This window comes from Thalassophryne amazonica, chromosome 1 (genome assembly GCF_902500255.1).
Source record: "Thalassophryne amazonica chromosome 1, fThaAma1.1, whole genome shotgun sequence".
NCBI classification, from domain to species: Eukaryota; Metazoa; Chordata; class Actinopteri; order Batrachoidiformes; family Batrachoididae; genus Thalassophryne; species Thalassophryne amazonica.
Genome location: NC_047103.1, coordinates 40,228,483 through 40,256,480, shown reverse-complemented (window position 1 = coordinate 40,256,480; position 27,998 = coordinate 40,228,483). Strand labels below are relative to the sequence as shown.

Below are 27,998 nucleotides of genomic sequence, written 5' to 3'. Positions count from 1 at the left end.
AATACCTCAGTAGTGGCGCCCACCTCAATAGCAGGGTATAGTGGCTGGGTTAAGGCATGCTGGGATATGTTCAACCTAATGTCATGTATTTTCTTCTCAAAGTAATCTAGGAAATCTTGTGCTGTAAAAGGAGAGCAAGGTGGTTGTCCATGAATAAGTGTTGCCACTGTGTCGAACAAGAACTTTGAGTTATGCTTGTTTTTGTTGATCAAATCAGAGTAGTAAGTCCACTTTGTAGCCAATAATGCATGCTTATAGTCTAAGATAGCATCATGCCACGCAAGGTGGACTACTTCTAATTTTGAACGACGCCATTTCTGTTCTAGACCTCTTGCTTTATGCTTGAGGCCATGCAGGTAATCATTGAACCATTCATATTGTGCTGCTAGAGGTGAGATTCTTGGACCGGCGCAAAACAGACAAAAGCGAAAACATTTGCCAAGAATGTTTTCATTAATTAATTAATCAAGTTGGAGGTTCAAAGGCGATCAGATACCGTCATAGTTCCGACCATAAATGATGCCAACTAGCGATCCGGCGGCGTTATTCCCATGACCATCCTCATTTGGCTGATCGCAGCCAGCCATTTATCCCTTCTGTCTAGACTTTTGTAGCACTTTGGGAGCTCGAAAAAACACACTTTTCGATCTTTTAACTTATCGTGGTTGGTACAGCCAACTGCAACACACGATCATGGCATTCTCTGAGAAAATTGGAGTATATTAAGTAGAAAAAAAATGTGGCAGAATGATGCGAGTGCAATGGACATCAAGTAGGAAATGAGCACAACAGCAGTTTGTTTCCAGCGGCTCGCTGGTTACTATGCACATTGTTATGTGCGCGTGCATCAGGGACCCGCATGTCCAACCGTACCTATTGGTCCAATTTACTGATTGTAAAAATAAATGTAGAAATATTTAAATGAATAATATTTTGAAAACTTATACAACATGCCGTAGATGCAGAGCAACGACATTCACATATTTTTTTGTCATACCTTTGCATTTCTTTTTCACTAAACTCACGTGGGTGGTTAGAAATAGAGTGGTATTAATGGCATAATAACATGGAGAACAACACTTACCACACCATTGTAACTTCTTTCTTTAACTCGCGCATTTCCTTGCAGTTCACATAAAAAGTAATGAAAACTTTCCACGTGATCAGATTAGTAGTAATTTCCCCATCGCTGTAACGAGTTTGGCTCATCAGCGTGATGCCATTCTTTTTTTTTTTTGTTTCTCCTAGCAACTGTGTGTGGAGATCCAGCCAAGTAGTTATCAAGGGGCAGTGACATTTTCACTTCGGAGCTCTATATACTGTAGCAGTGTTGGGACAACTAGTCATAATAGTTGATGACGACTAACTATGACCCGACTAGCTGGCTAATTTTCTTCTTGTTCACTAGTCGGGAAATTCAGATTGCACACTTTTCTGCCTTTTAAATTCAAATTATTAACAGGACTAATTGGTTTCAAATAACTGGTAAAGTAATACAGTGTATTTTTTTTTATCTTTAGTGTTCATTTCTTGAACAGTTATCAAAACAACACAGGCCAACATCCACCAGCAGCTGGCACTTCCTTCAGTTAAAAGCTCCAAATACATATCTTGCATCTTGTAGTACCACAAGCGTTGTATCCATAAAGTTCACTGTGTTGATGCCATGTATTCAACTTGTAGTTTCATAGAGGTTTTTTTTTTATTAAAGTCAATTTAGAGTTTCACTGCTTTAATTTTACCCCATTAGCTTCCTAGTCGATGGCTAATGTACCAAATTAGCTGACTAATAATTTTCATTAGTTGTCCCAACCCTATTATACAGACCCTGACACCCACTGGTGTTAATCCGTGGATTGCATAGCTTGAAGTAGATGTGAGTCGATGACTTCCCCTGGACGGGATGCCAGTCCACTGCATGTTACTTCTCCAGCCAAGGTGGGTACCCATTTACAGTTGGGTGGACTGGGACAATGCAGGTGAAGTTTCTTGTCCATGGACACAAAATCACACCCAGGTCTCGTATTAGTAGCCCAACTGTTTATTCCACTGAGCTACAGGATCTACAAGTACAGGAATTTAATGTCTTCTTCTAAAAAGATCCAATCCCTCAATAACTCCTTGTTTTCTTTCAGTACAGTTGACAAATACAAAAATGGAACTTGCCTTATTACATTAATTTCATGAATAGTATGAATTTTTGTTCTACGCTGACAATTTTGCACCTAGATTCATTTTAGTTTGTGGGGATATTGTTTCTGCTGCTGATATTTTTTTTATTCATTTTTTTTTGTAATTATTATTTGAAATTGATTATTTCCATCCAAGGCTGAGACTCGGGGAGACCAGTCCATCATCAGAGCTACAGGAACTCAGCATTTCTTGTTTTTCAGCACATTGAGTCCTTTCTGGTTCTTTGTCTTAAACACCATGACAAAGTGGTGAGGGGTGATTTTCCCACGGCCGTCCTCGTCCACCTGACCCATGAAGATGTAGTTCAAGCCTGGTGAGGTCACACACAAAGAGCCTGAATGCAGTGGCGGAACGGCAGAGACATTCAGGGAGACCAAAAATCAGAACGGACACGTGGCAGCTCTGTGTGCCATATGTTTACATGCAGGCACATAAACATATTTGACACGATTCATTGACAGTATGTTTTGTGGCTCCCCTCACACGCTGCAATGAGCGCCATCAGGAGAGCGTGACAGCACAGCAGGGGTGAACCCATAGGTTATTCAAACCAGTCACACAGGAAATGCAAACCATCAAGATAAAGGACATTTCAGACAGCAATCTGAAAACTCACCTCTTCTGACAAATGGGCACTTCTTGCAGAGGATAATGATCTTGGTGCTCATGGTCTTTCCTGCCTGCTGAATGGCCAAACTGCCTTCTTTATAGACGTTGATGATGGAGACAGTGGCATACATACTTCCTCCCCTCACCACAGCAGTAATGACAGTCCCTGTTATCACTGTCATAGAAACAAATGGAAAAATAAAAATAAAATCTGCTGTTAAACATGTGAAGAATACACATAACCTTTTTAGGATGCTTCATCACTTTGTGATAAATAACAAGGGTGACAAGATGAGAACAATGGTCTTAGAGATAAATTAATTAAGTTATAAAGTTTATACCAAATGTCGATTCCAACAAAAAAAAAAAAAATGTTTTCATCGTAAAGCTGATATGTGCCAAATATGACCTTACATTGTTAAGTGGCTGACAGAAAACTGCCCATAATGCACCTTCAGCAGATTCCAAAAGAAGCTATTGCTCTCTTTTAAAGACACTTTTATTTTTTTAAGGATACTGTTTTGATAAGCATTGCCATGCTACCAAAAAGCAAGCTAGCACCTCCTGACCATCACAGCCAAATAATTTCTGTAATAATTTCTGTAATAAATACTTTTCATGGAAATCACTGGAAAAACGTGTTCCGACCACTGACCCTAATTAAATGACCCCTTACTGTATCTCAATGACCACTGAGGAAAGCAGATTTTGTTCTTAAATTATTCAGAGAACTCAAGTTTCAATGTTTCCAACCCAAGTTTCCAATACGATCAGTCAAATAATGCCCTGATCGCCCCTGATACCAATCTTTGAAGTTGGATCAGAAAATTTCTACAGCTGACTGTTCAGCCAACAGTTGAATCCATGACTGGACTGACTAAATACTCCAGTTATCAGAGTATACTGTTGGTGTACTGATTGCACTCACCAGGCCACTGTAAGAGTGTTCCATCATGCTGTCCAAATAGATGTGAATACTTTGGGTTTACCAATTAGACAGCTTATAAAAGGTTCAGATAGTTGAGCCAAATACAAGGACATTTTGTGCGTCAGCCATTTTGAAAAGCAGTTAGGTTAAGATCAGTTATTTACAAGGACATTTTGGATGTGTGTTGGCCATTTTGTGATATGTATCATGGAACACTCTTACACCACTTGTACAAAGAAGTAAGTCCATATATTCCCTGAAGCCCACTGGCACCTAAACTCATTCCTGCTTTCCATATCATGAAGCGGATGATAGTCTATTTCACAGGGTGTGGGACTTCTTTGTGTTCCCAGGGTGAAGAAAACGTCCGCCAGTCAAAGAGCCTTTTCCTATCGTGCCCATGCCCTGTGGAACGATCTACTCTTATTGGGGTCAAACCACTTGCATTGAACAGACAGTGTCACAGACCGAACGGTCCTCCATTAGCTCCGCCTTCACTGCGCTTATGTCATCAGCTGTGGTCAGTGTTGTACAGTAACGAAGTAAAAATACTTGACTACTGTACTTAAGTACGTTTTGGGAGACTTTGTACTTTACTTGAGTTTTTTAAATTCAGCGTACTTTCACTTTTACTTCATTACATTTCCGACCTTAATTGCATACTTCTACTCCGATACATTTTCTATGCGCCATGCCGTTACTCGTTACAAAAAAAACAAACAACAAAAAAAAACACACACAGACACACACACACACACACGAAAAAAGTCATGTTTTCACTCAGAGACACCACTGATTACGAGTGACTGCAACAAAGTCAGGCTGATTTGTCATGAGGCATGTCCGGTAGGCTTTTTTGCAGTTGTTCCCCTTTGGGGTGTTTGTCAGGAAAATGATCATTTCTCTACATTGATTACAGACCTGCAGTGGGTCTGTAATCAACTTTTCTGCAGCGCAGCTTTGCTTTGAACCTTGAACCAATTGAAGCAGTGATTCGCAGGTCGAAGCAGTGCTTCGATCTACGATTCGTGGATTGATTGTTTTATTTCACTTTATCCTAATTTTTCCCCGCTAAAACCCTGAAACGCATATGTCTGAGTAATATTTAATATTTTTATGTTAAACCGACCTGTTATGGTCTTCTGAAACAGTTGATAGATGTATTTTATAACTTAAAAACGGGACTGATACTAACGCGTTAGCATGTCTATGGCGTTTTCAATGTTAAAATTAGCATTAAGCTGTTCGCATCAGCACGTTTGTGTTGATTTGTTTTCTGTATAATTAATGGCTCAGCGTTCGTTGTCGTAAAAGAATCAAATTGTCATTTTTTAATTTATTTTTATTCATACATTATAGCAACAACAATAGTCTACATAATAGACAATAATAGTCAATAATAATAGACTAATAATGTTGCAATACAATTTTAGAGAAAGAGACAAAGAAGTGAATGAAACAAAACACAACAGAAAAGATAAAACCATGTAACAATGAAAATAAATAAATACATATAGAAATAAATAACTGTTTCCTGTGAACACCTAGTGAGTAGCCTGTTCTCATTTAGGATTTGAAACCTTGTTTCTGAAGTGTTTTTGTGTGATGTGCACAATTTTCAGTATTCTGACTAATACTACCAGTCATTTACAAGCCTAGATAAACTTTGTAATATAAAAAAATCAGTCCGTTTTTGATTATTAACATTTACTTGTACTTTTACTTTCAATACTTGAGTACATTTAGTTGTACATTACTTGTCATACTTAAGTACAATAAATACTAGATACTTTAAGACTTTTACTTGAATAGCATTTCAATCTGTGACTTGAACTTCTACCAAAGTCATTTTTTTAATGGGTATCTATACTTTTACTTAAGTGGGATTTTCCGGTACTTTATACAACACTGGCTGCGGTTCACTGATAATCTTGTTTCTGCTTCAAACTGCACTTCAGTCATTATCTATCTCAGCGATAAATATCTGAAGCTTTGTACAACAATCCTGTCCACATAAATTTAGCATTATTCCATAATAAGAGACGAAGGAAGCGATCAGAGCGGCGCGACTGCACAAGCAGTTAGCTGATACGTTCACTGCGCGTCGGACATTTCCCGCGTCACCGTTTAAAGCATTGTTTCTGTTTAAAATGGCCTCGTTTTTGCTTAAAACTGCCTTTGGAATGTTTTACCTTGTCATCTGATGGTTAATAATCCCATTAAGTAATGCAGAGAAGACACGTACTGTACATCCAAAACACATAAAGGGCGTGCTGGATCAAGAAGAATTCTACCAAAAAGAGAAAGATCTGCACCGCCACAGTGCTCCCATGCAAAAAGCTTTATTGATGAAAATGTGACATTTCGGGCAAACTGCCCTTCCTCTGTTGACTGTGGTGGTGAGGATCTTTCTGTTTTTGGTAATAATGTCATTAATCCATTGGATTGCTTTGGGTGGAGGGACTCTGTGTCACACGGGTGGCTGGGCTCCAGCATGACACATGCAAAGGGAAGGCAGGGCGGACCAATGTTTAGGGGGCGAACAGTTCAGTCTGCGACAACTGTGGAGCTGATTCACTCTATGATAGAGTATAATTTACTCTGTTTAAACTGGGATCAAATGCTATCCCAGCAGAGTAAATTTTACTCAACAAAATTTCCTATATAAGTCTAAAAAATGGCATATCAAATTGACAACATAGCAAAATAAAGGTGACGCCAATAGAGTATCTGGTTATAACTGCTTAATCAATGTAAGAATAAGAACATTCTGAATGTACCGTTGTGTCTGGACTTCATATACTGTCCCTTTTCATTTCCTGACAGCGTTGACACAATCCAGATTACAGTCTGTTATTCTATCTGGTGCTACTGTTACATAAAACAGTGAAATTATTTCAACAGTTGTGCGTGTGCATAACTGCTGCATTAGAATAAACAATGCTAATGGCCATTTCCGTGAGTGTTAGTTAGACTAACTATTTCCAGTGTACTGTCCCGGCACTTCATTAAGAATGTGATGTAACATATCGTGTGGAGACTGTCACCACATCACATGGGCTACAATTTTCTTCCTTTGCCTCTTACTCGAGGCAAACGCTTTGAAATGCCAGTCTAACACATGTGGTAAACATCTCTGAGAGGAAAACATCAGAGAGCGGGAGAGAGGCAAACGGAGGCCGTGGCTAAATCAACACATTCATTTATAAACAGGTAATCTACAGTCAGAGGTTTGAGGGCATATTTATACTGGAGGCTACTGTGTCCTACTGTACACACGGCATCACAGCCCAACGCGCCATCAAGGACGTCTTTGAGATGCCTGGTGAAAAATCTGAGAGATAGGAGCTCTCGTCTTATTTAATATTGTATGTTAACGGTGTTAGCGCTATTAGCACCTATTGGTAGGTCCACATAATGCACGATTACTGAGGAAAGATGGAGCAGATAATTTTTACTATTCACACCAAAGTAAACTATTATGCCGCGTTCACACCGGATGACACGCGACGCCACAGATTCGTGTCCCTCGCCATTGCCCAGTGTGTCGCTCTGCTTTTGCTGCGAAAATTCACCCCAATGTATCATCAAATAGGAGGAGCTTCCATTCCGCTCGCCGTCAAGTCAACATGCCGGACCTTGATCACACGGAGCGAGTTGCTGTGCTGTATTTGTTGTGGAAAGCTGCCAGCGGAGCCATCCCTGGGTTCACAACATCCTCATGAGACGTTCCCAATTTGGGGAGTTTCATTATTTGCTGCAGGAGCTGTGTCTGGATGACGGCCGCTTTCAGCGGTACTTCTGCTTCTCCAGGACACAGTTTGAGGACCTCCTGTCCCGTTCGCGCATGTACATGTGAACAATTAAAAAAAACAAAAAACTGGCTGCCGCTGCTGCTGCGGTGCTGCTGCTGCGGTGCTGCTGCTGCAGTGCTGCTGCTGCGGTGCTGCTGCTCGCTCTCCCCTTCATAATTGTGTTATAAACCAGTCACCATTTGTTTTATTATACATCTGTGTAGTTAATAAAAAAAATAATCTTCACGGATGATTCATTCGCGTGTGCACATTAAAAAAAAAAAAAAAACGGCTGCTGCCGCTCCTGCGGTGCTGCTGCTTGCTCTCCCCTCCAACTCTGTCATAACTGTGAAATAAAGGACAAAAAGGGACATAAGTCCTGCTCACAGGCTGGCTGCCAGAGACAGGACATGTCCACATCAAGTATAAACTCCAGACATCCCCACGTCACTACATATCCAGTCCCTGATTGGTCATTGCGGCGCGACAAGACGAAAAAGTTCAGATTTTTCAACTTGGGGAGGAGGGCAACTCCACGCGATATCGCACCAGAAATGCGCCAGTTACTCAAAATCACTTCATTCGCGTCCATCGCGTCGCATTGTGTGGCTTGAATTTTTTGTGGCGCCACAACGCGTCCTTCCATAGGGATTACATACCAACCTGTCGCCGCTGTCGCTCGCGTGTCGTCCGGTGTGAATGCGGCATTATGAGAACCATTGTGAAGTCCCCAAAATATGGATTAATAAACACCCAAACCGAGGTTAGCCTGTTACCTTGTTCTTCGAACTGGGGAGGGGGCATGTTCAGGCTTTTTCATCACATTAATGAGTTCATTGTGAATCAGTGCGGGTGGGGCTCTCAACATGGCAATTCCCAGAAAAGGGGGTAATTTTGGCTGTTCTGGGTCTCTATAGAAATCCAATGGGTGATGTCACGCAGGCTCTGTCAGTATATATACAGTCTATTGTTACTCTCCTGGCTCTTACTGTAATACTGTCCCTCACAAAGTACAAACTCAAACTATTCTGCACTTTTAAATTTCTTCAAAGTCACACAGGCCTGGTTTCTGAAGAAGTTCTCTCACATATGAGATTCACCCATTCAGAACCAAGAACAATGGGTACAAAGAGTTTTATCAAACACTACATGGGCGTAACAAAGACAGACCTTATTTTGCAAAATCCTTCCCTTATTGGTCCCCGTGGGCATTCGAGGGAGATCCCACCCCCACCCACTGACCCGCACGATAACGGGACGTTTATGATTTATCATGTAGCCTGAATCGCTTTGTTCTGAGTGATAAAACCAGTTAAATCCAGTTTGATATTCACATTCCAACAAGTAACAGGCTAAAAGTATGTGAAACTAAGAATACAATCCTAAGTAAAATAACTACTTAATACCAAAACAAATAAAGAAAACAATAGTTAAACACACAAATCTATCTAACACTATGCTCACAAAGAGAGAATAAAGGGTCTGGTGCGTTGTTCGATGGGCAGTAGAACGGTTATAGTACGTGACTCTCCCGTGATTTAGAGGATAAGGAAATGTGGAATGAGCTGCTTAGTTAAATAATTAATGAATTCATTCATTTTAATTTACAAAGTTATGCACAAGTAGGTTTGTGGTCAATTTGAGTGACTGCTAGCATCCAGTCAGGCAGCTGCAAGCACACCACTACCTCTTTTTTAGACAAATATGAGATAACATGGCTTGTTATATAGTTCTTTGTGCTAATGGAGCATCTAAGAAGTTTGTGCTCCAATATTTTTGGTGAGTAAAATTTTAGTATTATTTAATTTTAGCACAGTTAGCACTAATTAGCACATATCAATAGCTAGGTAATATTACGTACGCTGACAGTGCCAGAGTTATTGAGGCTATTCTCGAGGTCAGAGCCACATCACTTCAGTGCCTTTAATACCTATGGCATCACCCATGCCATAGGTATTAAAGGCAATGCGCTGCGGTGGTTTGAATCATATTTATCTAATAGATTACAATTTGTTCATGTAAATGGGGAATCTTCTTCACAGACTAAGGTTAATTATGGAGTTCCACAAGGTTCTGTGCTAGGACCAATTTTATTCACTTTATACATGCTTCCCTTAGGCAGTATTATTAGATGGCATTGCTTAAATTTTCATTGTTACACAGATGATACCCAGCTTTATCTATCCATGAAGCCAGAGGACACACACCAATTAGCTAAACTGTAGGATTGTCTTACAGACATAAAGACATGGATGACCTCTAATTTCCTGCTTTTAAACTCAGATAAAACTGAAGTTATTGTACTTGGCCCCACAAATCTTAGAAACATGGTGTCTAACCAGATCCTTACTCTGGATGGCATTACCCTGACCTCTAGTAATACTGTGAGAAATCTTGGAGTCATTTTTAATCAGGATATGTCATTCAATAAACAAATATGTAGGACTGCTTTTTTGCATTTGCGCAATATCTCTAAAATTAGAAAGGTCTTGTCTCAGAGTGATGCTGAAAAACTAATTCATGCATTTATTTCCCCTAGGCTGGACTATTGTAATTCATTATTATCAGGTTGTCCTAAAAGTTCCCTGAAAAGCCTTCAGTTAATTCAAAATGCTGCAGCTAGAGTACTAACGGGGACTGGAAGGAGAGAGCATATCTCACCCATATTGGCCTCTCTTCATTGGCTTCCTGTTAATTCTAGAATAGAATTTAAAATTCTTCTTCTTACTTATAAGGTTTTGAATAATCAGGTCCCATCTTATCTTAGAGACCTCATAGTACCATATCACCCCAATAGAGCGCTTCGCTGTCAGACTGCAGGCTTACTTGTAGTTCCTAGGGTTTGTAAGAGTAGAATGGGAGGCAGAGCCTTCAGCTTTCAGGCTCCTCTCCTGTGGAACCAGCTCCCAATTCGGATCAGGGAGACAGACACCCTCTCTACTTTTAAGATTAGGCTTAAAACTTTCCTTTTTGCTAAAGCTTATAGTTAGGGCTGGATCAGGTGACCCTGAACCATCCCTTAGTTATGCTGCTATAGACTTAGACTGCTGGGGGGTTCCCATGATGCACTGAGTGTTTCATTCTCTTTTTGCTCTGTATGCACCACTCTGCATTTAATCATTAGTGATTGATCTCTGCTCCCCTCCACAGCATGTCTTTTTCCTGGTTCTCTCCCTGAGCCCCAACCAGTCCCAGCAGAAGACTGCCCCTCCCTGAGCCTGGTTCTGCTCGAGGTTTCTTCCTGTTAAAAGGGAGTTTTTCCTTCCCACTGTCACCTAGTGCTTGCTCACAGGGGGTCGTTTTGACCGTTGGGGTTTTTACGTAATTATTGTATGGCCTTGCCTTACAATATAAAGCGCCTTGGGGCAACTGTTTGTTGTGATTTGGCGCTATATAAATAAAATTGATTGATTGATTGATTGATTGAAGTGACCAATCCAAAGGAGAGAATTTGTACTTTCGTGACTGGTTGCTCGGTGAAAACACGCTTGGGCTGTATTCTGTTCTACTGAAATCAACCATTTGCTTTTGTCTCTAACTTGCTTCTATCAGCCAGCTAACAGCTGTCATTGACTGGAATGGTGAGATTTATACACCACACTGACCTGAAACGAACCATTGTACATTAAATTGACTTTATTGATGAGTCTGACACCTTTGAAAAGTGACCTAAATACATGCATTTGTATTGAGTTTTGCAATGTGTTCACCGACAAAACCTGCCCCTAAAGGTTAAGGCAAAGGCTATTCGCCCAACCGTTGAGCAGATAAATATAATGTCTTACCTTATACACCCAACTGTTGGGCAGATAAATATAATGTTTTAACCTTATTTGCCCAACTGTGATCGTGTATTTGACGTTTTGTGCATCTAAACTAGGTTTTTTACACCACTTTTTTAAGCCTCTATTGCGACGTGAAAAGCGGTGTATGTTTGGCACCGTCTTTAATTACTGCGAAAAAAAACACCGCAATGGATGAAAGCAGACAAACATCATAAGCATTTTGAACGGAAGCCTGTTAATGACGACAAAACAGTTTTTATGAACAAAATGCTACTTATTGCCTGTAAGATGGTGTTAGTTTGACACAGTTCCATGGGTGTGATGAGCCAAACAGAACCGCTTTAGATCACAGCCCCTCTGCAGGCTGCAAACCCTCCTGCAGCCAGCGAGAAAATAGCCACATTTTTCCCCCCGCATTGAAACTGGAAGTGAACTTACAAGCGCGCTCACTGGTCGGTTGTGGTTGGGCGTATATGCTTGCGCATTTACTTTATTGAACCAACGATTGGGCGTATAGCCACTCCAAAAGGTTAAATGCCCAGATGACTGACCTCGAGAGTATGCGGGTCATTGTTTTTCATACCTGTTACCACCTGTTAAAGCCACTGTCCAGTCTGCAACAATGTGCATTAATCAGTCACCACAACTGAGGTTACCGAGCTTATTCTTAGCGAGCCTGGTAACATTGAGATGGGTAGCCTTCATTTGTCAACCCATTTATGTAAGAGCTGGCTGGGATTCAGGGAGGTGGCATTACCAAGATAGAAGCATCAGTTTTTTCTTACATGTTCATCTTCCTTAAATTGGGGCGAGGCCACACACAAGAAGCACCGTTCACTTGATTTGGGTGTAATTAACCTTAAATGAAAAGCTCAAAGTCTGTACTCTGAGGCCATATTTGCCATGACCCAGCTAAAACTACATGATCCTAGTTGTGCTGTAAATGGTTTAAATCAATTGCAACAAGAAGTACAGTTCTTACCAAAATTGCTGGAGCAGTAATTGCTCTCCAGCGTTCCCTGCCTTTTGCATTTCTGCTGGCACAGAGCGACAGAGTACTTCAGTGCTGCTGAGACACAAACAAGAAAACTCTTCATTCTCTGTAATTTTCCCCACCAGCGATGGAGGCAAGTGACTTATGGCTGAATGTGCCTTTACTGTGGTTTATTTACAGAATATTCCATATACTGCACTTCCAAATTAATAGTTATCACAGTCACAGATGTGCACAGCACTATGCACATTTGTTTCCAACACTAAAGACGGTAAAGTTCAGATGTAAGAGACACACAAATATACAGTGACTGCCAGTGTTATTCTGACTGCAGAGGGAAAAGTGTTGCAATATCACAACAGCAAGGTCTGCCTGAAATAACCTGGCCTGAGTAAAGGAAAAAAAACCAACCATGTACATGGGAGTATGAAAATGTCCTGTGATTATGGCTGCAGACACACACCCACTCAGTATAGGAATTTACGTAGGATTTTATCCAAGGCGAAGTGTGAAGAAGCACACTCAGTGCATATGTTTGAACATGTGCGCTGTTCTTGGCCTCATCTTTACATCTTCCTCTCTATAATATATTCCACTCGGACTGTCTGTGGGAGGAGCAATGCTTGACAACTCCGTGTTAGAATTTGGCAGCTTAATTCTGCCTGGCCTATTGTCAAAAACACATTCCTCAGCAGACATTTTCCAAATTGCAACGATATAATGTTAAATTGAGAAACATTTCATCCATTCAGCCCCAAGTTTCAAACCTTTTCTATCAAGGCCCCACAACCCCTCTTTGACAGTTAAAAAAAAAAAAAAAAAAGCTGCTGTGCTCTCCTCCTTGAAATACGATTATTTACCAAACATGATTAATGTCTAAAGTGGCCAATAGAGGCAACATATAAAATCTTGCAAATTTAAAAAAATGCTTGAGAACACAGAGAACACAACATATCTGCAGCACATGTTTACAATTTAACTTGATAATGTATCTGCTGCAAATTTAAAGCAACATATATAAAAACACAGATGTGGTGCAAAGCTCCACAACACAATGTAAGTACTCACAACACAAAAAGAGGTTTCTACCCAGAGGACTTTAACTGACGGACTGTTCAGTTTGTCGTACTAACTGTCCGATAAGCTTTGATGATCTCAGAATAATCATATTCATTACATTAGCACTGAAAATGTGAATTGATGTATAATAGCAAACAAAAACGGAAACTCTTCCAACAACTCTGCACACATGCTTTATAGTGCTGAAACACCAAATACACCAACAAAGACTCGACCCCAGGAGCAAGCACACTGGTGACAGAGGAAAACTCTGTAGATTTAAAAAATTTTTTAAACAGGAAGAAACTTTCAGCAAACCAGACTCAGTGCAGTGGCCATCTGCTATGGCCATTCTATCAATACAGAAGGAACAACACACACAGTTGACGGAGCATGCAATAACATAACCGAAACGTTCCAATTCAGGCAACTCATTGTTTGCAACAGCTAGGAAATTGTATAGATAACAACAAGGTGTACATAGATAATGTACACTCACAGGCCACTTTATACACCTGTTCAACTGCTTGTTAACACAAATAACTCATCCGCCAATCACTTTGCAAGAACTCAGTGCATTTAAAGATCTAGATGTGGTGAAGGCAGCTTGTTGAAGTTCAAAATGAGCAACAGAATAGGGAAGAGGGGAGATTTAAGTAACTTTGAATGTGGTATGGTTGTTGGTGCCAGACGAGCCCGTCTGAGTATTAAAGCAACTACTGATCTACTGGGATTTTCACACACAACATCTCTAGGGTTTAGAGAGAATGGTCTAAAAAAGAGAAGATATCCAGTGAGTGGCAGTTGTGTGGATGAAAATGCAAAAGGGGGTCCAACTCAATACTAGCAAGGTGTGCCTAATAAAGTGGATGGTGGGTGTATATATCATAGATACGTCACATAGCTATAGGAACAAACAGATGTTAGATGGTGTTTTGAGGGATTTGCTACCTACGTATGGGCCTGGTGGTGACGGGTTGTGTGGTGGTGGTCGGTGGTGTCGTGGTTGTGGGGAATTTCTTCGGTCTGAACTTGTAGTGTCCGATGAAGCCGTCTGCAGTTAGACTGAGATCTGACAAGAACTGGATGAGGAGCTGGTTCCCCTCAGAGAACACCGGCCTGCAGACAGACAGGTACAATGAATTAAAAATGAAATCCCAGGATGTGTTTATTTTTGTGTGACATCTTCACAACAGTATCACCTACGCTGGTGGGCTGTCTCCGCAGTATTTTCCAATCCTCTTAGCATCATTGATTTCTGCCCCATTAAAAATAGACACATGATCATAGCGGCAGTAGTTATCTCTTTCCACGTCAAACTTCTCAAACTTCACCTCAATAATCTGCAGAGGGAGAGCAGAGCAGGATCGGCTGTTAATTAGACTTGCCGATTATTTGTGGAATGACTTCTTAAACACAAAAGCACATTAATCTGCTTCCAAAAGTCCCCTTTTAGATACAGTGGTTGAATTGATGTGGACATTTAGAAATACAAAATGCAATTTCGTCGACCATTTAACCGTATTTATTGTTCATATGTAGCATTATTAAGATAACATGAAGGATTTCAGTGTCATTTTTCAAATCTCAAATTCTATACAAATAAAAAATAAAAAATGACCTGGTTCTTTGGTGCCACTATGTGCCAGGAACAGGTGACACCAGCCGGGTAGTCCTTCTCAGGCCAGTTGGGTGTTTTAAAAGTCCCATATGGTTTGTCCAACCTGCCTCCACAGTACTGGTCCCCTGAGAAATGACAACAAATTTAGTTTGTGATCAGAACTATGGTGAGAAAAATAATCTGTAAAATATTTTTCCCATTACTTGAAGGAGGGTTAGAGATTAGATTAGGGATCTCTAGCAGCCACTGAAACTGCAATCTTGCAAAGGTACTTGAAGATTTATTACACTGAAAAACACAACTTTGTACTTGTAGCTAAGCTATGCACTCTGTTCCATAAGTATTTGGACACAGCAACATAATTTTTGTAATTTTGCCTCCGTACACCACCACAATGGAGTTGAAATGAAGCAATCAAGATGTGCTTATAGCATCAACTTTCATCTTTAATTGAAGGGGTTTAACAAACATATTATTTGAACTATACTTAGGAATTACAGCCATTATTCCATACAGTCCCTCCAATTTTGGAGACCATAAGTATTTGGACAATTCTGAACCATCAGCCGCATTAAAGGGGTCAAATTGTACCCACTTTCATAAAGATAATACAAACATATTTCATAGACAGCTATGCATTTAAAAAATTGTTCAGTCTTAGAAAGTACAACTTATTTCTGTGCCTGTCATGTTAAATCAATAAGAGCTGATTGTTGCTGGAAGCAGGAGCATTCTAACAACAGTTTTTTTTTTTTTTCTTTTACCCACAGAATAATGCACAAAGTGCAAATTAGCTAAATGGGTTGTGTCTTACACTGCAAAGTTAATACATGGACTTTAATGACTTCACTGACCAGTTTCACAGTCATGAACAGCTACCTGTTGAATTTATGTCCCCATTTATTCTACAGTTCTGAAGCACTACTAGAAAACTGCAACAAAAGTAACAACGCAAAACTGGAGTGTTTCACCGTATATGTCATGGTGTTAAAAGCAGGAAAGGAATGGTGTGTATCCTGGTTCTGGACGGAATTTTTGCCTAATAAGTAATCTAACTGCCTGCTTCATGGTTATAAACAGGCTCATTGCTCCAGTGCAGAAAGAAAGTGGTCATTAAGCATCTGACAAACATCAGCTGAGTTACCACAAAAGCTGCTTGGACTGTGAAACCCTTTATAAATGTTTGTTACTGCAACACACAGACACTTACATTGAAGTTTCCTTTGCATCACGTCTAAACACAACTGATAAAAGTGGAAAAAAGTTAACTGAATGTGCTGTGCAGTTCTGACGATGCTCAGAACAGTCGACCCTTACTGGTGCACAGAGAGGGCATTAAAGTTCAGAGAAAACTGAAGACGAGCTGTGCAAACCTGGAAAAGTCTCATTCAACTCCATAAGCTTCTGCTGCCAACCTGTGCCTTCTACTGCATCGCTCTGAAAATACCTGTGAGAAATTCTGCATCATGCTGCCAGTGTTGCTGAGATGGTGCTTTGTTTTTGCCCAAATGCTGGAGCCTTAAAGCTACAGTGTGTAATATTTAGAGAGGTTTATCAGCAGACATGGAACATAGCATTTATAACCATCTGTTCATTAGTGTATAATTACCTGCAACAATGAATCAGTGTGCTTTTTTAAGTGTAGAATGCGCTCTTCACATTTACAGTGCATCCAGGAAAGTATTCACAGAGTTCACGTTTCCCATTTTGTTATGTTACAGACTTATGGACTTATGAATTAATTTTATCCCCCTCAAAATTATACTCACAACACCCCATAATGACAACATGACAAAAGGTTGTTTTTTTATTTTTACAAATTTATTAAAAATAAGAAACTAAGAAATCACATGTTCATACAGTAAGTATTCACAGCCTTTGCTCAATACTTTGTTGATGCACCTTTGGCAGCAATTACAGCCTCAGGTCTTCTTGAATAAGATGCCACAATCTCAGCATACCTATCTTTGGGCAGTTTTGCCCATTCCCCTTTGCAACACATCTCAAGCTCCATCAGGTAGGATGGAGAACGTTGGTGCACAGCCATTTTCAGATCTCTCCAGAGATGTTCAATCAGATTCCGGTCTGGGCTCTGGCTGGGCCACTCAAGGACATCCACAGAGTTGTCCTGAAGCCACGCCTTTGATATCTTGGCTGTGTGCTTAGGGTCATTGACCTGCTGAAAGATGAACCGTCGCCAAATGTCTGAGGTCAAGAGTGCTCTGGAGCAGGTTTTCATCCAGGATCTCTCTGTACCAGGGGTTTCAACCCTGTTCCTGGAGTTCACCTATCCTGCATGTTTTCTAAGTCTACCTACTCAGTCACTGATGATTTAAAAGCAGTGTTTTCCAGCTCTTGATTGCCTGAGCACACCTGATAGAGTTAACTGCCTGGTAGTGGAACAGGGAGAGCTAGAAAACATGCAGGGCAGGTGCCCTCCAGGAACAGGGTTGGTGACCCCTGCTCTATTCATTGCTACAATCATCTTTCCCTCAAGCCTGACTAATCTCCCAGTTCCTGGCTGCTGAAAAACATCCCCACAGCATGATGCTGCCACCATCATGCTTCATTGTAGGGATGGTGCCTGGTTTCGTCCAAACAGGATGTCTAGCATTCATGCCAAAGAGTTCATCTCATCAGACCAGAGAGTTTTGTTTCTCATGGTCTGAGAGTCCTTCAGGTGCCTTTTGGCAAACTCCAGGTGGGTTGCCATGTGCCTTTTACTAAGGATGGCTTCCATCTGGCCACTCTACCATACAAGCCTGATTGGTGGATTGATACAAACATGGTTGTCCTTTTGGAAGGTTCTTCTCTCTCCACAGATGAATGCTGGAGCTCTGACAGAGTGACCACCGGGTTCTTGGTCACCTCCCTGACAAAGGCCCTTCTCCTCAGATCACTCAGTTTAGATGGGCGGGCAGCTCTAGGGAGAGTCCTGGTCGATCCAAACTTCTTCCATTTACAGATGATGGAGACCACTGTGCTCATTGGGACCTTCAAAGCAGCAGAAATGTTTCTGTTACCCTTCCCCAGATTTGTGCCTTAAGACAATCCTGTCTCTGAATTCTACAGACAATTCCTTTGACTTCATGCTTGGTTTGTGCTCTGACATGCACTGTCAGCTGTGGAACCTTGTATGTAGACAGGTGTGTGTCTTTCCAAATCATGTCCAATCAACTGAATTTACCCCAGATGGACCTCAATTAAGCTGTGGAAACATCTCAAGGATGATTAGTGGAAACAGGATGCACCTGAGCTCAATTCTGAGCTTCATGGCAAAGGTTGTCAATACTTATGTACATGTGATTTCTTAGACTTTTATTTTTCATAAATCTGCTAAAATCTAAAAAACTTTATTCACATTGTCATTATAGGGTATTGTGTGTAGAATTTTGAGGGAGGAAATTAATTTCACCCATTTTGGAATAAATCTGTAACATAAAAAAAAAAATGTGGGAAAAATTGAAGCGCTGTGAATAACTGGATGCCCTGTAAATGGGCACAAGCCTCCTTCATGTTGCAGCTCCATGTTGACACAGTAGCCCAAAATGGACAGACTGACATTTTTTTCTTTTTTTTTCTTTTTTTTTTTTTGCAGCACAGCCTGAAGATTGAAGAGAAAAGAAGAGGGATGAGTATCTCCTCCCCTATACAGTCAACTGGTTGCTAGTGCAGGCTAACAGGGTTGAGAACCCTCAGTTTTGTCAAATGAAGGATCATGCATACTGCTTATCAAGGGAGCGTGAATCCCCATTGCCAAAGAAGCAAAAACGTGAAGGGAAGCAAAATCGTGACTGGTGAAAACATAATGCAATCTGCAATCTCGCCAATAGAGGACACTACATCCTACATACTGCAACTTTAAAGCCAGAGCTTTGCCTGTTTTAACTGAAATGTCCATCAGTCACAGAACAGAAGACAAACCATACTTTGGCTTTGAAGAGATTTCATGCTCAAGCAGTCTAAAACGTTCCTTCGTGCTGCCATACAGTGTGGTTACCTTCCTGATGCTGCACTTTAATGACGAACCCTCTAGTCTACTCAAATTGACACACTTCCAGGATATATCAGATTCCTTTGTGGGGTGCAGTCGTGGTTGGGTCCTCTGCACCTACAGCGCTGCATTACACGCATGGATAGAAGCAAGATATTCTACACAGCTGCTTTCTTTCTTGGCACCCACATGTAGGACAGTGAGATCTTTAGCATGCCAAAAGCTTCTCCTAGTTGCTTACCTCTCTCATGAGGGTGGGCAGCTGAGAACACGGCTAGGAACCCACTCCCCGCCGTGTTGGCATCAGATACCATCTGGAGCAGCATCTTGTTGCCCGTAGAAACCAGGGCTCCTGGCTTAAAAGTCCCACAGAAGCGGCCAAGTCTCTGTCCATTGACATGGCCACTGTAGACATCCACATAGTCATAGCGGCACAGGTTGTCACTCTCCAAGTCGATAAAGCGAAACGACAGGACCACAACCTTCCCCTCTGGCACCTGAGAAGGAGTTTATAGATCAGGTTCTTGTTATTTTTGCTCTTAGTACTTAACAGGTGAAAGTAGCCTTTGTGGCCAGTAGGACATGTGATTAGCAACAATGCCAAATACCAAATTTGAGGTTCCTATGTTCTCATCAGCATCTAACAGAACCCAAAATCTCAGAGCTGAATATACAGTAGTTTTTTTAGGAAGTTACTTGCAAACATTTTGCAAAACCACTGACTGACTGATAATAACAAGGAATAATATAACCAAAATAATTTACCTCTGTCAGGCAGGAATATAGCCAAAAACAAAATTCTCACACTGGCCAAATGTTGCCAGTGTTTAAAGTCTTAATAATAACTAGCATGTTGCCTGTGGGGATCCACAGGCTCTAGATTGGGTCGTGTTATAAAATAAGCAGCTGACATTTTTCCAGGGTGGTAATAAATTGTGCAAAGTTTGTTGAATGAGTTGGAATGGTGTGTGAGTCCAGAATGTTTTTAGAACCTTAGACCTTAGACCTCAACAGTTTTTTGAAGAACTCAACCCTTTTATTCCCTGTTAATTACATATTTTTTAATGGTAATTTACTGTCTTAATGTATTTATAAATTGTTTAGGTTCTTGTTACCATATATACACTATTATTATTATTATTATTATTATTATTATTATTATTATTGTTGTTGTCCTATTTTGTCATTTGATTTTTAAATGGACCACAATGGAAATAACTGTTTTCACTTTCTTGTGTCATCCATGTATTTTTAACATATGTACTATTATATTTTGTGCTTACATTGAACTTACTAAATAAAATCACACACGCAGGCATGCACACACACACACACACACACACACACACACACACACACACACTCACACTTTATATTTACAGATGATTTACTGCCCCCTGCTGGAATGGCGTTCGAGTTCAGAATGTAAATATTAATATCATTGTTCAATGTTGTTAGCTAATATATGTAGCTTCTCTAAAAATATTAATCATATCAATGTTCTGTTTTGCCACCGTTCATCCGTGACCCAAAACACATAAACATACCAAACAGCAAATGTCAGCTGTCCCCAGTTTGTGCGTATTCAAAATTGCACGCATGCACGCACGAACAGCTTTTTGTCTTTATGCAGTCTGCTGTAAACAGGTGCTTTTAATTTGAAAAACAGAGACTGTGGCAGAAGACATTAAAAGCACTACATATTTCACTTGTGGTACCAACATGACACTTAAGTCACTCATGGTAACAGTAACATAACACTTAACTAAAGTGACTAAACCAGTTGAAGCGCAAAAACACAATAAATCAATAACACTAACAACACTGTCAAACTAACATAAACCACAAGAACAACATTTAAAACCTCAAAACCCTGAACTCCCCTGGTGAATTGCAGCACAATGTCCATTGTTTACTGGTTAGCTAAAATCACTAATATCTCAAAAAATATTTGTTCTGTCAACTTTCCATTTTCGCGATGTTCATTGTACATAAGCATACCAAACAGCAAATGTCAGCTCTCCCTAGTTTCTCCGTGGTCAAAGTCATACACACACAGAGGCCACTTGGCTATTGTAATATAGGTTGGCTCACTCCATATTCTGACTGCTTCAAACAGTGATTAATTCTGCGAAGCTCTTTTTTTATTTAATGTTTTGAAATGGATAATCATTTTTAGAAACTGTGGTTTCATATTCAGTTTTTTAATTGTTTAGTGAAGCAACTGTTTCATATACATTACTGACTGTTTGCGACAGTGAATCACTATTGAATCAAGCTATCACAGCTGTCCACAAGATGTCACCATCAGTGACATTTTATTTCCAAGTAACTATTTATATCTAGCTGTGTTAAACAATATACTGTAGAACAGTGTTTGTACTGTTTTTTGTTTGTTTGTTTTTTGGGGGGGGGTATCAAACCACTTCATGTTTGTGCAAGCCAAAAAATTAGAACATAAAAGTGACACTTAAAATTTGATTCTATATCTTTGCAACAACCCCATCAAACCTGTGATTCACCAACATCCGCAAATTGTTGGTTTCTTCTTTTGTAATACTTTTATAGTACCCTCTTTCCATTGTTTGTTTTGGTGGTTTCTCTTTTCAGTCTTTTCATCAGGAGACAACATGCAAAAGGATTCTAGAAGTCTTTGAGCCCTCCATTTGTTTCCCCTTGATGGACCGGTTCTCTGCCTGGGTGGTTGCTATCCAGGACCAGAGGCAGTTTCCTGGTATCATGGATGTGACACCAGCACATGCTCCCAGACTTGACCTGCCTTGATGATTTTTAGACCATGGTTTTGTTGCACAACAGTTGCCTTGGATGCATTTCTCTGCAAACAGAGAAAACTGTTCCTGCAGACTTCTAAAGTCATTCTGCCGCTGCCTTCACGAGTTAAATTGTCACTAAAAATGAGTATGTTCTAGAAACAGCCATGCAGGCCCAACATATGACACTGTCTGAACAGTGTTTCAAAGATAATCTTGTATGTTTTGGAAAATGAGCAGATTCTTTCTTCTCTTTCTTCCTCTACACTTTGGTAAAATTTAATCTTGGGTGATCAGTCCATAAAACTTTGTAACAGAACCGTTGAGATGATTTTGCAGCTTTTTTGCAAATTACAATCTTTTTTTTTTTACTGTTGATGAGTGGTTTCCATCTGCAGTGGCCTCTATAAATTACTCTTGTCTTCTTTCAATGGTGGATTGTCGAGGTCGCTCTTGATGTCACTGACTGTTGTTTTGAGGTTTAAATTCACATCATCCACATTGTTTCTGTCATCAGCTGTTGCTGTTTTCCTTTGTTAACCCATTCATTCATTGTCTTTTACTCAGTGAATAAATCAATGTGCTGTCTTTCATTTTCAGAACTTTCCATACTGCTGTCCTGGCTGTGCCCAGTGCCTCTGACCAGTGATGCCGGAACGCGTTACTCTAATCTGACCACTTTTTTTAGTAACGAGTAATCTAACGCGTTAATCTTTCCAAATCAGTAATCAGATTAAAGTTACTTCTCCATGTCACTGTGCGTTACTATTATTTTTCATTGTGGGTCGATAGCAGCATTAAACTTGGTCCGTGGGCAGGAGGTCGGGGTTCGACTGAACTGCCCACTTTCAGTGAGCTGTGAGCTTTTCATCCGCGGTTTTTTGCAGCTGCTCGACTCGTCGTCTCCTCTTAAAGCACGGTGATCAGCACACCTGCACTGAGCTTTACAAAGACATTTTTATACTTTTTTTCCTCCTTTATTTAGAGCTGAGCTGAGCCGCTCTGTATCTGCACGTTAAAACAGCTGATCCTCCGCGACGCGTCAACAACTAACACTATTTTCCACTCAAATGCACCTAAACTCTCTTTCTGAGGACCACATGATGTGAAAACACAATAAAACTTTCTTACCTGTAAATCTGGTCCTGTTTTCTGCATAAATAAATGTAATCCATTCTTTGTGCTCAAACGCCAAAGTAGGGGCGAATCCAGATGGAATGGGGGCGTGGGGCAGGGATGTGCCCCCTCACAACACCCCTAGATTAAAGGTCCAGTTTTGAAGCCTTTTTTTACTACAACTACTAATACTACTTAAAATAATATTAATTTCGACAAGTAAAATATTTAGAGAGAATTTAAATGTTAGAAAAATGCTAGAATGAATTTAATAGTTACATTTATAAACAATGTAGGTTCAAAATTGCAAGTTTTACTGTTACAGTGCTGTCAACAGTTAAATATGAGGTCAAGAAAGAGGTCTTTATTTTACTTTTTATAAAACAAGTATTTATTTTCATTGAAGTCAAGAAAGGGTGACTATAAAGTAAGTTTTGGCAAAACAGGTATCATTGTCAAGTTGAGGTGGCAGAGGGTTGTTGTCGGCAGCTGGGAAAAGTAACTAAAAAAGTAACTAGTAATCTAACTTAGTTACTTTTACAATTGAGTAATCAGTAAAGTAACTAAGTTACTTTTTCAAGGAGTAATCAGTAATCAGTAATTGGATTACTTTTTCAAAGTAACTGTGGCAACACTGCCTCTGACTGATTTTTGCGCAATACCAGCAATGTTTAGTTGTAAAACCCAAGGGTAAAGATCAGACCTTTGTGACCATTTCAGATTTTAAACAATCAGTCTGACAGGTTTGTAGAGCAGGTAGAACAGTGTGACAAGGAGATGGGCTACCGATAGATACACCTGAAGTGAATTCTCAAATGGAAATAGTCAATGGACTGGATTTATAGAGCACTTTTTCCATCTGCATCGGACACTCAAAGCGCTTTACACATCAATGCCTCACGTTCACCCCGATGTGAGGGTGCTGCCATGCAAGGCGCTCACTACACACCGGGAGCAACTAGGGTGGGATTTGAACATAGGATCATCTGGTCTCAAACCCAACGCTTAATCACTAGACCAGGGGTGTTCCAGAAAGGGCCAAGAGGGTGCAGGTTTTCCTGCAGCCACTGACTCCACCAGGTGATTTCACTGATTAACTGATTCCATCTGCTCAAAGTGATATTAATCAGTGAAATCACCTGGTGGAGTCAGTGGCTGCAAAGAAAACCTGCACCCTCTTGGCCCTTTCTGGAATAAGTTGCCCACCCCTGCACTAGACCATCACCTCCCCTTCCCAGTCATTTACCTGCATGTGCCCTTTAACCAAACAGTTTATCTGCATTGTCTCAGTCCACCCTGCTGTAAATGGGTACTGGCCTTGGCTGGGAAGGTAGCCTGTGTCAGACTGGCCGCCCTGTCCAAGGGGAGTCATAGACTCTCATCTGTTTCATGCTACCGAATCCAGGAATAAGCACTTTCTCCAACAAATCTCATGACCTACATGACCTTCAATGAGCAATACCAATACCAACCATTACCAATTAGTCAAAAACATGCCTTGATCAGCCGATCAGGGCATGTTTTTGACTAATTGGTATTGGCTTTAATCAATACAAGTGTCACCCTTTAAACACACCTGATCTGTCTAAGGTGCATTTGAATAACTTCAAATAACCAAGTCTATTTGTGTCGGATACCAAGTCTGGCTTTAGGGCAGTGCCATGAAACCATGGAACTCAACCAGGGGGAGTCATAGACTTCCATCCATTTCACACTGCAGAATTGGCAGATAAGCATGGCAACAATGGGCCTCAGGGACTGTACAGGATGTACTTCTTACTTAAACTAATAGGATGCACCTGGATTACAAGAAACACCTGATGGTTGGATGTTCCACTTTTTTTATTCACTCAAAAATTGGGTGATCTGATACAAAATGCAATATATTCTGTTGTTTAAGAGATCTGTAACCCATGATGGGAGCAACAAAAACAAGTAGTAGTACATTTTCAAACCCAAATAGTAGAGCCCGACCGATATATCGGCCGGCCGATATTATCGGCCGATATAAGCCCTTTTCCAAGTACTCACTATTGGCCAAAATTTTGCCGATAGAACGCCGATAATTTCTCATAAGCAGAACAGTTAATGAAATAATGTTTGTGTCGGCAATGTAAAATGTTCTTGCATCATTTGTTCAGTAGATGGAGCTCTGACTCCATTCAACTGAGAGCTGCTTACACCCCTGCTTAAATGTGTTCATCACCGGCCCCCATAGTTCGCTGTCACACTGCACTGATCGGCTGACAAAAGCATACAAGTAAGTTTATAAGGACGTTGTTTGTCATAACTTTGCGATTACATTCACCCCACATTTCTCCCGTTTCAGTTCAACTCAGTTTGATTATCTCAGTTTATGTAGTAATGTGTCAAATGTGCTTCATTGCGTCGGTCACACTTTTTATTAAGCCCACTTTGTGTAGACCTTATTTCTAGCATGAAAAAATTTGCTTGCTGCTAAGAGGTTGAAACATTCAGCTGATCGACTGATTTATCGGCTATCGGCAAATCAGCTGATTTATCGATTATCAGCATTTTTTTCATCCAAATATTGTTATCGGCATCGGCCTCAAAAAATCCATATCGGTCGGGCTCTACCAAATAGTAAATTAAATGGGCTGCATTTATAGAGCACTTTTCCATCTGCAGCAGACGCTCACAGCGCGTTACACATCAATGCCTCATATTCACCCTGATGTGAGGCTGCTGCCATACAAGGTGCTCACTACACACTGGGAGCAACTAGGGGATTAAGGACCTTACCCAAGGGCCCTTAGTGATTTTCCAGTCAGGCTGGGATTTGAACCGAGGATCCTCTGGTCTCAAGCCCATTGCTTAACCACTAGACCATCACTTCCCCTTAAAAATCTTTGTTGTTCCAGTATGTTTCGTGGAGAGTGTGTTTTCAAAAACCTTATATGTTTTAGAATATCAATGTTAATTTAGCTAGTTGCTGCTGGTGTGTAGTGAGCGCCTTGTATGACAGCACCCTGACATTGGGGTGAATGTGAGTCATTATTGTAAAGCGCTTTGAGCATCTGATGCAGATGGAAAAGCGCTATATAAATGCAGTCTATTTATCATTACATTTCTAAAATATGACAAGGCTTTTTAATTCTGCACCTTTAATTTAGATTAAAATATACTGAGTGGATTGTTTGAAAGGGGGCGACTTAGAGGATGGGGGTGTTTTATTTGTTTATTTTTAATGACTAATTATTTTAGGCTGTCAGCAGCATCTATCCATGAGGCCAGAGGACACACACCAATTAGCTAAACTGCAGGATTGTCTTACAGACATAAAGACATGGATGACCTCTAATTTCCTGCTTTTAAACTCAGATAAAACTGAAGTTATTGTACTTGGCCCCACAAATCTTAGAAACATGGTGTCTAACCAGATCCTTACTCTGGATGGCATTACCCTGACCTCTAGTAATACTGTGAGAAATCTTGGAGTCATTTTTGATCAGGATATGTCATTCAAAGCGCATATTAAACAAATATGTAGGACTGCTTTTTTGCATTTGCGCAATATCTCTAAAATTAGAAAGGTCTTGTCTCAGAGTGATGCTGAAAAACTAATTCATGCATTTATTTCCTTTAGGCTGGACTATTGTAATTCATTATTATCAGGTTGTCCTAAAAGTTCCCTAAAAAGCCTTCAGTTAATTCAAAATGCTGCAGCGAGAGTACTGACGGGGACTAGAAGGAGAGAGCATATCTCACCCATATTGGCCTCTCTTCATTGGCTTCCTGTTAATTCTAGAATAGAATTTAAAATTCTTCTTCTTATAAGGTTTTGAATAATCAGGTCCCATCTTATCTTAGGGACCTCATAGTACCATATCACCCCAATAAAGCGCTTCGCTCTCAGACTGCAGGCTTACTTGTAGTTCCTAGGGTTTGTAAGAGTAGAATGGGAGGCAGAGCCTTCAGCTTTCAGGCTCCTCTCCTGTGGAACCAGCTCCCAATTCAGATCAGGGAGACAGACACCCTCTCTACTTTTAAGATTAGGCTTAAAACTTTCCTTTTTGCTAAAGCTTATAGTTAGGGCTGGATCAGGTGACCCTGAACCATCCCTTAGTTATGCTGCTATAGACGTAGACTGCTGGGGGGTTCCCATGATGCACTGTTTCTTTCTCTTTTTGCTCTGTCTGCACCACTCTGCATTTAATCATTAGTGATCGATCTCTGCTCCCCTCCACAGCATGTCTTTTTCCTGGTTCTCTCCCTCAGCCCCAACCAGTCCCAGCAGAAGACTGCCCCTCCCTGAGCCTGGTTCTGCTGGAGGTTTCTTCCTGTTAAAAGGGAGTTTTTCCTTCCCACTGTAGCCAAGTGCTTGCTCACAGGGGGTCGTTTTGACAGTTGGAGTTTTACATAATTATTGTATGGCCTTGCCTTACAGTATAAAGCGCCTTGGGGCAACTGTTTGTTGTGATTTGGCGCTATATAAAAAAATTGATTGATTGATTGATTGATTGATCTGTGTCCAGCATCCAAAAGGTGAATATGAAAAGAGACTCACTGTGATTCTCCACACACATTTAGTGTTTGGGGGGTAAACTCCTGGGTACCCCTGACTCCCGATTACTCCAGACTCCCCTGTGACGTTTCCTCCGCACGTGAACGCGGGTCTAGAACAGAAAACATTCTTTTTTTTATTTACCGAATAGCCGGTGGGGATTCAAACATTCAACATAAACGTCAACAGTCTGCAGTGAGCAGGTTTGGTTCCAATGCGCCACATGGCTTCTTGGATGCAGCGCACACTGCGGAATCCTCTACAAACTACACAACACTCACATTAGCACTGTCATTAAAGTTGAATAAGAGCGTAAAGAGTCGCGTACCTCCGCTGGGACTGCGCGCACACCTCTGCCAAGAACAGGAGACTCCATGCGCAAAAAATCCGCAAAAAAGTTGTCCACATTGTGGGAATAACGGAGCAGGCGCTGCGCCTGCGATCGTCCTGTGGCGTGAGTGGCATTGTGGAGGAGAAGAAGCAGAAGATCCCAGGAGGTCCTGGGAGCAGTTTGTGTCAGTGCAAAGCTGCTGCGGATGAATGTAGCGTTTGTTCCGCGTGGCAAAGAGAGACGGAGCGCGCGCACGGGATGCGTCTTTTTGACTGAGA

General features: G+C 40.8%; 1 protein-coding gene across 2 annotated transcripts; it reads right to left on the bottom strand.

Moving 5' to 3' along the window:
* Window positions 1-409: 409 nt before the first annotated feature.
* pcolce2b (procollagen C-endopeptidase enhancer 2b) lies at window positions 410-27,998 on the bottom strand. Of its 2 annotated transcripts, none has more exons than XM_034168564.1 (9): window positions 27,718-27,998; window positions 27,393-27,501; window positions 19,219-19,474; window positions 14,984-15,108; window positions 14,569-14,705; window positions 14,318-14,481; window positions 12,292-12,378; window positions 2,810-2,977; window positions 410-2,503 (listed from the first exon to the last, which is right to left on the bottom strand). In XM_034168564.1, exons 1-9 carry the CDS (start codon window positions 27,852-27,854, stop codon window positions 2,373-2,375), a joined length of 1,314 nt encoding a protein of 437 aa, XP_034024455.1. In that variant the 5' UTR covers window positions 27,855-27,998; the 3' UTR covers window positions 410-2,372. The 2 variants fall into 2 exon arrangements, with proteins under 2 accessions (XP_034024455.1, XP_034024464.1); XM_034168573.1 differs by having other exon boundaries at window positions 12,292-12,375; window positions 27,718-27,997.